Raw genomic sequence first — 15,990 nt, 5'->3', positions numbered from 1 at the left:
AAAAAGAGCCAAGGAGAATAACTTGTAGGACACAGTGTTAGTATGCCAGAGATCCCCGAGACCTCAGGTTCTGCCTCTTTCACTACCATAAGCTAGAGCTGAGCAGTGCTCTAGTATATGTCTTTCTCTCATAAAAATAAATCTATCACAGAAGCCAGACCTTCCACCTTCTGCAACCCACAACGACCCTGGGTCCATGCTCCCAGAGGGATAGAGAATGGGAAAGCTATCAGGGGAGGGGGTGGGATATGGAGATTGGGTGGTGGGAATTGTGTGGAGTTGTACCCTCCTACCCTATGGATTTGTTAATTTATCCTTTCTTAAATTAAATAAATAAATAAATAAATAAATAAATAAGAAAAAAAAGAAATCTATCTTTAAAAAAGAATGTGTGTGAATAAAGTAATTAGCAAAGTAGTAGGCATTCAGTATTGTTATTGTTACTAATTTTTCATTTATGAGAAACTTTAGTTAACTTTATCCTTTTGAAAATATATCAAAAATAAGTTTTTTGCACATCAAAGTTCTTGATATGGTAGTTATGCTGTTGGCTTGGATTAACTGAAAGTATTTGATTTTTCTATTTTGTGTAGTTATTTTTTATGATTTTTTTTCTAAAATTAAGTCTTTTAACACTGATAGCTTTATTTTAGCATAGGAATTTGAAGGTAATGATCTTCATACTAGAAGGGATTCTTTTAAGTGATGTGATCTTAAAATGCTGATTGCAAACGAAAGCTTTGAATAGTAAAGTTTATGGAAGGTCTTTGGAAACTATGAAATCTTCTAAAAATCATAATTAATTCTTCCATTTTCAGGAGAGGAGGTTTTTTTCACTGAAGATCTTTCCTGACCCTAAATTAAACAACTTAGCATGTAATGTTCTAAGTTGTATAAGGACATAAACTATAATCTCAAATCTTGAATCACTGAGAAAAATTACTGAAGAAGAATGTTCTAGGTAGAGAAAAGAGATCTAGTAAAATAACATTTGAAAAAAAAAATTGTCAGCTGTAACAAGTTTGTCAAATATTCTTCCCTTTTAATTCATATAACCAAGATACACAATTTAGAGATACTAGTGGATGTGAAAACTATAATATCTTTTATGCCTGTGATTGAATGTAAACCAGGTTATCTCTATTATAGTTTTATAAGCACATCTTCTGATGTGACAATTAAAAAATCATTTCTGGGAGTCCAGGTGGTGATGCGCCCAGTTAAGCACACATGTCACCTTTTACAAGAACCAGGGTCCAAGGCCTGCTCCCCACCTTCAGAGGTAAGCTTCACAAGTCGTGAAGCAGGTTTGCAGGTGTCTCTCTCTCCCTCTCTATTTCTTCCCCCCTTCAATTTCTCCCTGTTCTGTCAAGTATAATAGAAAGGAGAGGGCGGAAAAATGGCTTCTGGGAACAGTGGATTCATAGTACTGGCACCAAGTCCCAGTGATAACCCTGGTGGCATTAAAAAAAAAAAAAAGACATTTCTGGAAGAAAAATTTCTGGGACCAAGTGTAAAACATGCTTCACCACGTACAAGATTCTGGGCTCAGCTCTACTGGTGAACCCAGTTGAGTGCACATTTTACTATGCAGAAGGACCTGGGTTTAAGTCCCAGTTCCCCCACCTGCAGGGGGGAAACTTCATAAGCAGTGGAGCAGTATTACAGGTCTCCAGATATACTTTCTTCATATTTCTCTCTCCCACTCTCTCTATTCCTCCCTCTTCCCCCTTTTCTCTCCTGTTTTTCTCTGTAGAAAAATAAAAAGCCATCACCCATACCCATTACCAAAAAAAAAAAAAAAAAAAAAAAAAAAAAATCAGGGTTTCATTCCTAACCTCATGTGGGTATCATGAGAAGACCAAGGAAACTGTTGAAGCAGTGCTTTGGTGCTTCTCTATTTCTCTCCTTTCTTCTCTCTTTATATTTATATTTCTTCTCAGAAATATAAAAATAAAAGCTGGGGCCCATCATTCATTCCACAAGACTATATATGTATACAAAGTCACACTTTTTTTTATTGTAATGTTTTTATTGACCTTGGGTAACTAGAGGTAGAGGACATAGGGTATAGTTTAGTAGTAATATCTGTGTGTCTTACTTGATACAATTTATTTTGTTCATATTTATGTTTAATCTTTGCTTTCATATAAAGCTGTAGGTGCCCAGGCATTCCAAATACACAGAATAGTTCCTTCCATGTAGCTATTAACCATTCATGACTGTTGGAAGATATGAAAGTTTTATACTCAATCAGCCATCCAGAAAAGTATGCTTATACTTATGTATGCTCACTTGTCTAAATCCCTTGGACTCAGCTAATTTGTTTTCAGATTTTGGGAAAATAATGCAGTGTGTATATTGTATATTAAATAACCACTCTAAGAGGATCTGGAACGTTGCCTTGTAATCAGGCTTAATAATGTTTCTACAACAAAAATATGAATAGTCTCACTAAGCACTGTAAATATACTCATGCCACTTCAGGTCAAGTGCTGCCTACAAAATGTGTTTTGGCATCAAAGTTAAATTTAACAACTTTCAGAGCTTTTTGTGTTTTAGAATTATAGAAAAAGATTACATATATATATATATATATATATATATAAAACATCTGTGATTTCTGTGAACTTCTACTGTCTCCATTTTATGATTTTTCTTATTTAAATCAGTCTAGCTTTTTTTTTTTTTCATCTAGTTTTCTAATAGGTCTCTTCTATCTCTCTTCCAGTTTCCAAAGTCAAACTAAGTATATATCATTGTGGTTCATGGAGATATATATTGACTTTTTTTACACAGTTTAATAAGTATTCATATTTTTCATCTCCATTTTAATTAGGAAAATTGGAAATTATGTGAATAAAGTTCTCCAGAAAATATATTTAAAGACTTTTGTGAGAGGACTTCACTTCTCTAGACAAAACATTTTTCTAAGTACTCATATTTAAAAGTACATAATCAGGAGTTGGGTGGTAGCGCACCAGGCTAAGTGCATGTGGTGCAAAGCGCAAAGACCGGCATAAGGATCCTGGTTTGAGCCCCCAGCTTCCCATCTGCAGGGGAATTACTTCACAAGCGGTGAAGCAGGTCTGTAGGTATCTATCTTCTCTCCCCCTCTCTGTCTTCCTGTCCTCTCTCCATTTCTCTCTGTCCTATCCAACAATGACATCAATAACTACAACTAAAAACAAGGGTAACAAAAGGGAATAAAAATAAATAAAAGTAGATAATCACTTAAGTTCTTATTTTGTATATAGAGTAAAATACACAAGTTAGAAGAAGTAAATATCTTACATTAAGAGAATTTTAACTTCAAATTCAGGATATTATAAGCTAATATATATCAACTAATATACATTTAATTCACTATAGGTAGCTCTACAAGTAATTAGATAACCAGATCCCAAATGATAATATATTATTTTTTAAATAATACAGTGCCAAGGACCAAGGTCAGGGTATTCAAGGTACATGTTTTAGCCACTGAGCCACAGCCCTCCCTACCAATTAGTGCCACTTTAATACAGTTTTCACATAATTGCTAAAAATTAACTGCAGAGTTGCTAGGCAAGTCAGATTGAGTAAGCATAATTTTAGAAATAAATCTGGGTTTTCTTTTGGGAGTGGTGGATTGGCTGTGTGCATTCATTATTCTTAGGAACTTAAGACTTCAAAGGAGACCTACTCCTTTAATCTTTCAATGCCCTCTTAGACTGGCTCTTGAGTTCTATGACAGAGGCTTATCAAGTAGTAGAGAAAGAGGCCTAGGTTAATTTAAAGGTAGGCTGCAAAGAATTATATTATTTTATTTTTTGAAGGGTATTTGCAATTATTGAATATCGTTAAAATTATTTTTAAATATTTTTTTAAATAGCAAACTGAGAGATAAGGTTCAAATTATAGCTTTGCTCTGATTTGGTCTGAGCAAATTCCTTTAGTCTTCATTCTTTTCTAGAAAATAAAGTTATTGAATCAGATTATGTTTTCCAAAGCCAAAAACAGAATGCGTCATGTAAAACTGTTTAATAAATTTATTTTCTTTTTAGGACTTTTGAAGGTATAATGATAAAATCCTGTATGGCTATTTAACAAATTGTTTTAAATAAGAAATTAAAATTATTATTCTGGGAAATCTAGGTTATGTATAGTCCTACTTCTAAAATTCTATATCATATATACATATATATATATATTTACCAATTGTTTTAGTACTAAAGACACTGAGAAATAATAGATGTAGACAATTTGTTTTGAAGGGTTTATTTTAAAGGTTTTTAAGTACAGTTTAAATTCATTTGTTTGGTTAATTGTAAAATGATATGGTAAGGGAGAGACAAACTTGCCTAAAACATTCATTCTCAGCTACATTAGATGAATTAGTTGATTTTTCAGAGTGCCATTCTTTGGTGTTTATTATTATTTTATGGTGGTGTTATTCAGTTGATAAAAGAAGATAAGTAAGTACTTGGTTTTATTATTTTTTTTATTTTTTATATTTTTTTATTTTTTTTTATTTAAGAAAGGATTAATTAACAAAACCATAGGGTAGGAGGGGTACAACTCCACACAATTCCCACCGCCCAATCTCCATATCCCACCCCCTCCCCCGATAGCTTTCCCATTCTCTATCCCTCTGGGAGCATGGACCCAGGGTCATTGAGGGTTGCAGAAGGTAGAAGGTCTGGCTTCTGTAATTGCTTCCTCGCTGAACATGGGCGTTGACTGGTCAGTCCACACTCCCAGTCTGCCTCTCTCTTTCCCTAGTAGGATGGGTCTCTGGGGAAGCTGAGCTCCAGGACACATTGGTGGTGTCTTCATCAGGATGCCAGCCAGACTTCCCTGGATTGAAGACACCACCACCAATGTGGTTTTATTTTTCTACGATCTACGATCTTTTGTTTTTTCTTGGCCACATTTGATTGCTGTTTAGAATTACTAATTATAACAACGTTTCTTTGTATTGTTGGTGATATGTATTTATTTCCTTACTCTAGGGTCATGATCAGAGTTCAACTCTTGCTCAACACTCAATTGAACTGACTTTACCCAATCATCATCCATTTCATAGAGACTTGCTTCGATATGCTAAGTTGATGGAGTGGCTTAAGAGTACTGATTATGGAAAATATGAAGGACTAACAAAGGTATGAATTTGACATCAACTACTCGCATATATTGTATTGAGAATCAAAAAGTTATGTATTGAGTTCAGAAAGTAACTTTTTAAAAAAATGTATTGGTTAGAGACAGAGAAAAATTGAGAGGGAAGGGGGAGATACAGGAGAGACACTGCTTCACTACCTGAGAAGCTTCCCCCCTGCTGGTAGAGATGGGACTTGAAGGCAGGTCCTTGTTCATTAATAACACGTTGCTCAACTGGGTGAGCCACCACCCAACTCCCAAATGCCTAGTAATGTTCTTAGCAAGATAGAAAGTTATGGAAATTCTAGTACTCATTAGCTAGTAGAACATTTATTTACTTGGATAATAAAGGACTTAGTTTTTGAGCTTCAGTTTAGTCTGGTATCAGGCTACATCATTCAGTTTAGTTAATGCTATGATTATTTTATGAGTTTATAACATAAAATCTAATATAAATATAAGGTAATTATAATATAAATTTGTATTTAAAGTGTAAAATCTAAATATTATGAAGGTATGTACAGCATTTATCCTTTAGGAATTTGTAATCTCTTTAAGGAACTGTAAAGTCTAGAACAGAAAGAAGAACTGATTCTAACTAGTGTGGTCTGTATGCCTCTAACTGAATGAGAGCTTGGTTTTTATTATGTAGAAACAAAAACTCACTCTACTACACATGTAATGTATTCATTTCTAAAGAGTAACTGAGAAGAACAATTAGACATGATATAGTCAGTGAAAAATAAAGTGCTAACCTGGACATAAATTTAAGTATATGCAGTTCAGAGAAGAGAGATCCTCCTGATCTGAAGCCATCGGGGAAAAACTGTGGGATATGTAAGACTTAAATGGTTATTAAATGATTAGGTGAATAGGGTAAACCCCAAATAAGAGGAGAGCAATCCCATATTGAAGAGCAGAATGTGCAAAGGTGGAAAAATGCACCATTTTTCCAGGACAATAAGCAGGTTACATCAAAGCAGAAATTTTCACATTCTGAATCAGTGAAAAATTGCTGAAAGACATGAGTCATGAAACCAACCTAACAGTATTCTCATTCAAGGAGAAAAATAGCAAAAATTGAGAACCCAGTGTGATAATTCAAATGAAATGAAATCATAAACCAGGAAAATAGTAGCAGGAATAGAAAAAGACTACCTGTGATCTGTTGCAGCGAGGAGCAAGGTATGGGGGCTAGAAATGGCGGGAGGAGGGGAATGAGTAAGCATTAGTGATGGAGGACCCCAAGCTGCTGGTAGGATTGATGTAGATACTTATCATGAAAAGATAGAAACTGAATCAATATAACAACTGTTTTGTGAATCACTATTTCTCTAATACAGGAAAAATAAATAAAGACTCCACTTTCTGCAAAATAAAAAAGAAAATGTTTTTAAAAAATTAAATGCTCTGGGTGGGGGATGATAGCGTAATAGTTATGCAAAGAGACTTTCATGTCTGAGACTCCAAATCCCAGGTTCAATTCCCTATCTACCATAAGCCAGAGCTACTCTGGTAAAAAAAAAAAAAAAAAAAAAAAATTTAGGGAGTCAGGCAGTAGCGCAGCCGTTTCGCACACGTGACGCAAAGTGCAAGGACCAGTGTTAAGGATCCCGGTTCAAGCCCACGGCTCCCCACCTGCAGGGGAGTCGCTTCACAGGCGGTGAGGCAAGTCTGCAGGTGTCTTTCTCTCTCCTTTTGTCTTCCCCTCCTCTCTCCATTTCTCTCAGTCCTGTCTAACAAAGACGACATCAATAACAACAACTACAACAACAATAAAAAACAAGGGCAACAAAAGGGAAAATAAAATAAATATTAAAAATTTTTTAAAAAATAAATGCTCTAAGATATCTCTTTATCTCTCTCTCCATATATATATACACACATACATATGTGTGTTATGTATATCTTATTTGGCTATTTTTGATAAGAATATTTTTGTTCCTTGTGTTTAATCTATTAGGTGTTATGCAACTCTACAGTTGTATTATATTTAATTTGTTTGGTTTTCACTCAACACTATTCTTGTCTGGAGATAGGAAAAAGTATTTACATTACTTTTTTTTTTTGCCTTTTGAAGTTTTAGAAGGTTTTTTTAAAATTATCTTTATTATATGTATGAAATATATATGTAGAAATCGAGAGGGAAGGGGGAGGTAGAGAGGGAGAGAGACGGAGAGACACCTACAAAACTGCTTCAGCACTCACAAAGCTTTCCCCCTGCTGGTGGGTACCGGAGCTTGAGCTCAGGTTCTTTGTGCATTGTAACATGGTTACTTAACCAGGTGTGCCAAACCCAGCCCTGAAGGATTAATATTTTGAATAATTAAACATGGTTGTTATATCTCCTTAAGAGATATGGGCCAGTATGTGCTTTGTCCTCTAGTGAATATTCAAATAAGAAATCAACCTTTTTGCCTAATTGTGTTTTCAGTGAGTATTATTGCCCTATCTATATATGAATGTAATGTAAAGAAGCAAAACTAGATAGCCAATTTACTAATAACTTTTGGTATCGCTCTGTGTTTACTGTTTACTTTTAATTGACAACATTTTTTTCTTTTAAATGAGCTTTTTTAAAAAATGAAATCGTGTGCTGAAAAAAAAAAATGAAATCGACACGTTTCCCAGGAATTTTACTTGATCTTATGGTTGAACTTTTGGCAGGCTGTGTTATACTGCATAGTAGTCTAATTTAGTTGCAGAAGTATTATCAAATACATTTTTTTCAGAAGAAATAAATGAGAGAGGAAGACAGGCAGGAATGTTTCTATGCTAAGAAATAATAAATAAAATCCAGATAACTATTTCTCCTTGATTGTGCATACACAGATCACACTTTCTGGCAGGAAAAGAGTCTCTCCCAAGGTGAGATAGCACACCTGAGAGGGATACCTACTTCTCTATGCCTTGTAATTACACAGTTTCAGTCCCTTGTAAACCACATTGGAATACTGTAGCAATGAGGGAAGCTTTGGTGCTGTGGTCTGTCTGTCTGTCTGTCTTTCTCTGTAACTGGATAAGCCACCTTGGATCAGTGAGGCCCTGGAAATGACAAATAAATACCCTGTTCCAAATTATTTAAGAGTAAATATTAATAGCTACTGCCCTAACTCTGCTTGTGGCTGAATCCTAACAAAGACCACCTTTTTCTTACACCTCTACAGAACCTGTGGAAAATAGAACTGGTTTTGTCTTGCAGTGAGCTCAGTTGTCTCGATTCCCTTCTCCCCAATACTGTAACCTTCACCTGTAGTTCTGGTTTACACATGTAGAGAAACTAATAGAGATGGTCTGTCCAGGCTTGGATAGGAATTGAACTTTCTTCTCATCATGTTCTCTTGTCTTAAAGATTTCTCACATGTCTCCTTTCACTTTCAATTCTACATCTATGTAATTTATCTTAGTGATCGTTGATTGTGGTGCAGAGGATTTAACCTGGGACTTTGAGCCTCAGGCATGAGAATGTCTTTGCATAACCATTATGCTATCTACCCCACCCAATAGTTAAGTTTTAATGTTAGGTGATATATAGAAGTCTCTAAGAGGAATAACATTCAATGAGAGATGTTTTCAGCATTTGGTGAATTAATGTACTATTAATCACATTTAAATGGCTGGCCTATCATTTGAGTCCCATTGGAAAAAAAAAAAGGTGATTTTAATAGTCTACTCAAGCCACTGTTTTCTGGATACTAAAATAGTTGTTTCAAAATTGCTTAGTACTGTTTACTTGAAGTAATTTAGGCATCAGAGTGCATGCTGTTACAATAAGTGATTTGAGTAGAGACCAGTGCTGAAGATTTTACATATTATGAAAAGATAATTTCCCACTTGTCAATCATGTACTGATTTGCAGTAATCATTACTTTTATGAGAATTTAAACTTGAAGAAGAAACAGTAGAAAAATGAGAAACCAAGAAAGTAATTCATGTCTTCCGTGCCTGACGCCCTGGATTCAAGCCTGTGCACCACATGGGAACACCATGTATAGCACCAGGAGGAACTGGTGCTGTACATGAATGGTGGAGAAGTACTGTGGTGTCTTTCCTCTTTCTTATCTCTCCTGTGTTACTCTTCCCACTACTAAGAAAGAAAGAATGAAAACATTGAGCCTTGGGAGTGCCACCCCATGATCGTGAATGCTTGAGACCCTAGGCTTATTTAACTGGTGCCACATTTTTTTCAAATAAGAAAATGAGACAGCTCAATGAAATATGAATTAATTTTAGGCTATATTTTCATTTACATTTGCTTTTAAAGTAAAAAAATGATCACAGGATTGAATTGTCTATTTAACTTCTCTTACAGAGACTATGTGGGAAATACTTATGATCTACAAGCAAAAAAAACCAGTAGAATCTATACTGTTTATTGTAAATACTATTTTAGAACAATATAGCTGTAAAATATCTACAAAAGTCAGTTGTGAAATGTGTGTCACTATACAAATATTTATATAATATAGACCTCCTGATTTCAGCAAGGTGAACCTATTCTAAAACTGGAAATACTGATACATAATTTAGTTGAAGTTTAGATTACTTGATAAACCCAAAAAGCTAGCTCAGTACAGTTTTCTGCTATGGATTTATTATATGTCTAGTCAAACTCTGTATAGCATTTAATTTGGGACTTGGAAATACTTGCAGCCTCATATTGATAAAAAAAAAAATTTTGCCTGGAACACTAAATTTGAAGAAGATATCCAGGGCCACGTGGTGACATGCATCTGGTGAAGCTCACACATTACAGTGCAAAGGACCTAGGCTCAAGTCTCCGGTCCCCACCTGCAGGGGGGGGGGGGGGGCAGTTTCACAAGTGGTGGAGCAGGGCTGCAGGTGTCTTTCTCTCTCTCTCTCTCTCCATATCTATCTCCCCCACTCCTCTCAATTTCTCTCTGTCACTATCCAATAATAAATATTTTTTTTAATTTAAGAAAAGATATCCAGAAATCAATACCCTTTACTATAATAGCAAAAACAATAAAATATTTGGGAATGAAATTAACAAAGGAAGTGGGAGACTTATACATTGAAAAATATGAGTCACTCTTCAAGGAAATAAAGGTACAAAGAAATGGAAGCATATCCAGTGTTCATGGATTGAAAGAATTAACATCCTACTCAGAACCATTTACATACAGACTTAATGCCAACTACACCAAAGCACCACCAAATTTCTTTAAAGAAATAGGACAAAAGTTACAAACGTTTATCTGAAACTAGAAAATACCTAGGATTGCCAAAGCAATTGAGAAAAAGAAAAAATAAAAATCTTGGTGGCCAGGCTGTGATGCACCTGGTTAAGTGCAGATAGTACTGCAAGGATCCAGGTTTGAGCCTCTGGTTCCCCATCTGCAGGGAGGACACTTCACGAGTGGTGACGCAGGTCTGCAGATGTGTACCTTTCTTGCTCTCTGTCTCGACCTCCTTCTCAATTTTTCTCTGTCCCAGTCAATTAAATGGAAAAAATGGCTACTAGGAGCAGTGGATTTGTACTGCTGGCACTTCTTCTAGCGTTTGCCCACTGCTGGCACTGAGCCCCAGCAGTAACCCTAGAGGCAAAAAAAAAAAAAAAAAATCTTGCCTGGTAAAGGATATGTAATACTTATATGTGATGATAAGCATATATAATGAAGAAATTAGTTTATATGCTAAATAATAATTGTTTCATTTAAGAAATCATGACCCAAGTTTTCTTTAAAAAATAATTATAAGAAATATAAGATGTGCTAGTTAAATCCTTACTGAAAACTACTAGGGCCAGACGGTAACACACAGGGTAGAACACATATGTTACAATGCCTGAGGACCCACTTCAAGCTCCTGGTCCCCACCTGCCAGAGGGAAGCTTCACAAGTACTGGAGTAGTGCTGCAAGTGTCTTTCTCTTCCCCCCTCCTTCATTTTTCCTCCAAGTTTATCACTGGGTTATGCCTGCACTACGAATCCACTGCTCCTGGAGGCTTATTTTTCCCATTTTTGTTGCCCTTGTTGTTATTGTTATTGCTGTTGTTGCCAGACAGGACAGAAAGTAATCAAAAGAGGAGGGGAAGACAGAGAGGGGGCAGAGAAAGACAGACACCTGCAGACCTGCTTCATTACTTCTGAGGTGAGCCCCTTGCAGGTGGGGAGCGGGGAGCTCGAACCGAGATCCTTACGCTGGTCCTTTCATTTTGCTTCATGTACACTTAACACACTATGCTACCTCCTGGGCCCCTCTCTCTCCCTTCCTGTCTCCCCTTTCTCTCTGTCTTTATACAATTAATTAAAAAAATGAAATGCTTGAAAAAAGAAAGAAAAATATATTAGGGAAAATACTCCAGTCATATAAGAGTATATGAAATTAAATGCAGTTACCTGTTAACAATTTAAATTATACCTGTTTAAAAATAACTGGTATAATTGTTTATAAAGCAGAATGACTTTAAGTCAAGTTTTTTATTCTACGTAGCCTTGTGGTTCCCATCCTTAGGAAGCTAATTCAGGGGAACAATTCATTAGAGATTAAAAAACAAACAAACCTGGGAGTTGGGCAGTAGCACAATGGGTTAAGCCCATGTGGCACACAGTGCAAGGATGGGCATAAGGATCCCAGTTCGAGCCCCCGGCTCCCCATCTGCAGGGGAGTCCCTTCCCAAGCGGTGAAGCAGGTCTGCAGGTGTCTTTCTCCCCCTGTCTGTCTTCCCCTCCTCTCAACATTTCTCTCTGTCCTATCTAACAACAACAACATCAGTAGCAACAACAATAGTAACTACAACAGCAATGAAAAACAACAAGGGCAACAAAAGGGAAAAAAAAAAAATATATATATATATATAACCTTACTGTAACATTGCATGTTATAGTGAAGCATCATACAAATAATCCACATTAGAAAATTAGTTGACTAAATTATGGCACATCAGCAAAATTTAACACTTTAGTCTTTAATGAGATTAGAGATTGTTCTGAATCAGAGATCCTTCACAGTTTAATTGCAACTATACTTAAAATGTTTGAAAGGTTTTGTGTAAAAAATTCAAGTGTAGTTATGTTCTACTTCATAGGTTTTTTAATTGTTAAAGTTATGATTTTTCAGTATTTTAAGCAAAAGTTTCAATTTGTATATTCAATAAAATGCATCCATGTTTTAGACTTCAAATTTAAAGCAAACATAAAGGGTTTGGGGTACTGAATCATAGAATTTTTCATGTTTGTTTTACTAATACATACATGTTGGGTATATACATTTATATTTAAAATATTTGTTATTATAAAATGTTAACATGTTGGTTTTATTTTAAGAATTACATGGATTACTTATCACGACTGTATGAGAGAGAAATTAAAGACTTCTTTGAAGTTGCGAAAATTAAGATGACTGGCACTACTAAAGAAAGCAAGAAGTTTGGTAAGCTTGCACATCTAAGTTTCATTGTCTTCTAAAATGATTTTATTTATAACAAATAATTCTAAGACTCTTCAAGCAAGGCGGGAGAAGATACAAATGGACTAATGAAAGAGTAAGTCTAATGGGTTGGTTAGATTCAAAGGTATTTCATAGAACAAGTATTACTTATATTTGTATATGTTTTTAACTAATTAAAAGTTCCATCATGTGAATATGACAGCAATAGTATATTCATGTTGTGATTTAATATACATATTTATAGGAAAAGCAGTTGGCCAGAAAATGAAGTGCAGTCTGCAAGAGAAAGTATTAAGAGATAATATGTTAGGAGCTCAGCTTCTTACTTCCTGAAAGACCTTTTATCTCTATTGGGAAGTAAGTCACTGGTCTCTTAAGTTGCTGTTCCATACAGGGAAATGAAAATGATTCCTGGCTTCTTACTTCTCACTGGCTATTTTCATTCAAAAAAAAAGTTGATAAATATTCTTTCTTGCTAAGAAGCTTAAAAAGCATCACCAGTTTTTCTCCTATTTATTTTTTTCCATAAAGATATTTTTGTTGTAGTTGCTTCTAAATTTATTATGTGGATAAAGGGGTGATTTGAAAGAATAGCCAGTGAAAGTATCAAGTTGAGAGGAAGGTGATTTGCTGAGGCTACATTCTGCTCTTGCATGTATCCATCTCTGGAGTTACTTTCGGATGGAGTTCTGTGGCCATTGAGGTCAAAGCCTGGCCTTAAGTGGCCACAACGTGTATTCAGTGTGTCTGTATAATGCCCCTTTAGAACAATGAGTTTAGCATTTATTTGTTGAAAGGAGCCTATGCCCAAGTCATTTCAGTAACCAAGAAGAAAGATTGAAAATTGACAGCACCTTTTTACATTCTTTACCTTAGGACAGAGAAAACTATAATTAGTGAGTAATTATTTTATAGTTTAATATTTACTTTTTAAATAAACACTAATTTTGATTATACTAGTGCAGATTTTTGAAAAGATTTGAATTTGTGTACAAATTTGTTATACTTAGTTGAAGATACTGATAAGAATCTTGGGACAATAGGCTTTTGGAAACAGAGATGCTAACTCATCCTAAAGGTTAATTGTTAATAAGCAGCAGTGTGTTTAAATCCTTGTTAATGTTTCAGTGTGGATATGTTATGCTTTTTTCCCCCCAGTAAACGTATACTATTAAGGCAGTTACATGTTTAATGTTTTCATTAAGTATTTGTCACCACTTGTTAGTGAATTGTTTTATTTTGAAATAACTCTTCTCCAGCTTATAAAGACTGCAGGTAATATGAAATAGTTTTTAATTATCTTAATAGACAGTCATTAATCCCAATATTGGAATAGTTTATTAGGCCAAAAATTTAATTCACATTGAAATAAATAACATAAATCAAGTGTAGTAGGATCTTAATGATATCATCACCTATTAACCTAAAGCATAAGTTTTACCTTTCTTTTCACCTTGAGAAGTTTTTAAATTAAAGTTCTTAAATTATCATGTTAGAAATATTTTTAGGGCTGGAAGATAGCTCACCCAGTAGATGCATTCTGCCATGTACAAGACCCTGGGTTTGTATATGACTCCCACCACCACAAGGGAGTACCATGGACAGCACCAGAGGGCCTCTATGGAGGGTAAAGTGGTGCTGTAGTATTTCTCCTTTGTTTTTCTCTTTCTAAATAAAAAGTGGATAAAAATGGACTCAGGAGGCTGTTGGATAGTATCATGCATATGCAAGGTACTGCATTCATTCCCCTATGCCACATTAAAAATTTTAAGTTAGCAGTGGAACTGTGTAGATGCAAGGCCCTATCACTAACAGATGGGATGGTGGAAGGAGATACATTTTCAATGATGTAAATTAAATTCAAATTAATTTTTTTTTATGTAGCACCAGGGAATTAACCCAGAACCTTGCATATGTATGATAACACCACCAAGCAACCTTCCTGGCACAGCTTTTTCATTCATTAATTTTTCGATGAGGTGGACTGAGAGAAGCAACATCACATCCTGGTTTTACCATCCCCTGTACACCCGCTGGGTGTCATCCATGGTGCTTCTGTGTGATTTGGGAACTCAAACTCAGGAAACACACATGGAAAGCATTTATTCTATTAAGTGAACTATCTATTGGCCCTGTAAGCTAATTTTTATAGTAACTAATTAAAATTGAAACCTGAAATTATGGAAAGCTAACTTTTTAGTGAATCAACGCTAAGTAATTATAAATATATTTTACATAAAATAGTTTCTTACTTGCTCTGAAAGTTCTGGGTCATATGTTAGTAAAAATAGAAACTCAGATTGAAAGTAGCTTTTAAGAATGTAGCCATTAAAGCCAAAGAGATTCAGAGGAACACTTTTTAAAAAATTTTTTATTTATAAAAAGGAAACATTGACTAAACCATAGGATAAGAGGGGTACAACTCCACACAGTTCCCACCACCAGAACTCTGCATCCCATCCCCTCCCTTGATAGCTTTCCTATTCTTTAATCCTCTGGGAGTATGGACCCAAGGTCATTGTGGGATGCAGAAGGTTGAAGGTCTGGTTTCTGTAATTGCTTCCCTGCTGAACATGGGCGTTGACAGGTCGATCCATACTCCCATCCTGCCTCTCTCTTTCCCTAGTGGGGAAGCACCCTGGGGAAGTAGGTCCAGGACACATTGGTGGGATTGTCTGTTCAGGGAAGTCTAGTCGGCATCGTGCTAGCATCTGGAACCTGGTGGTTGAAAAGAGAGTTAACATGCAAAGCCAAACAAATTGTTGACCAATCATGGACCTAAAGGCTGGAATAGTGCAGATGAAGAGTTGGGGGGGGGGGTGTATCTCCATTTTGTAGATAGCAAGTAGGCATGTTTTAGTTATATTCCAAAGGGCCTGTGGCTATACTAGTTTTGTTTTGTTTTGTTTTTTTCTTTTTCTTTTTTTTTTTTTTTTTTTTGCCTGAGCCTGAAATCTGATATGCAGGTGGTTTCAAGTTATTGTCTGAGGAGATGATGTCATGGCTGGCAGAAGGACCAGAAAGCTGGGTCAGGGAAGGAAGTAGCTCCCAAATATGGGAAAGGGTTATAAAAGTTGTGACTGTAAACCCCATCAATTTGATGTGATCTGGGACCCATATTCAGCTTAGGAGCCTATGTGACCTCTGCATCCCTGTAGATCTGAGCTCACATTCTGTGGTCATGGGTAGGAACATTCCAAGCTGCCCCAATAACCCATCTTCCTCAGGTGCAACATAGAGTATGTTGTCCATCCTCCCTTCAGAGAATGGAACATTCTCTACCATTGTTGTTCCAAGTTGAGGGCAAGGTCCTATGGGGGCCCACAAAGGGGTCTATTGTGTAGGAACACTCTTTTTAAGCCACTCTTGTTTCAAGGTTTTTTTTTTTTTTCATTATTTAAATAATGAAAAATAATGTTAAAATGCCAGTAAAAT

General features: G+C 35.6%; 1 protein-coding gene across 7 annotated transcripts in view; it reads left to right on the top strand.

Annotated features, from left to right (window-relative positions):
* The window catches only part of EXOC1 (exocyst complex component 1), a 68,568-nt gene that overhangs the window by 29,446 nt on the left and 23,132 nt on the right, over positions 1-15,990 (top strand). For all 7 annotated transcript variants that reach the window (XM_060188039.1, XM_060188040.1, XM_060188038.1 and 4 more), the window contains 2 exons: positions 4,995-5,144; positions 12,432-12,537. In XM_060188039.1, coding sequence (XP_060044022.1) covers positions 4,995-5,144; positions 12,432-12,537 — 256 coding nt within the window. The remainder of the gene's footprint in view (positions 1-4,994; positions 5,145-12,431; positions 12,538-15,990) is intronic.

This window comes from Erinaceus europaeus, chromosome 3 (genome assembly GCF_950295315.1).
Source record: "Erinaceus europaeus chromosome 3, mEriEur2.1, whole genome shotgun sequence".
In the NCBI taxonomy this organism is placed as follows: domain Eukaryota; kingdom Metazoa; phylum Chordata; class Mammalia; order Eulipotyphla; family Erinaceidae; genus Erinaceus; species Erinaceus europaeus.
Note: the sequence above shows the minus strand (reverse complement) of the source record. Positions and strands in the feature narration are given on the sequence as shown.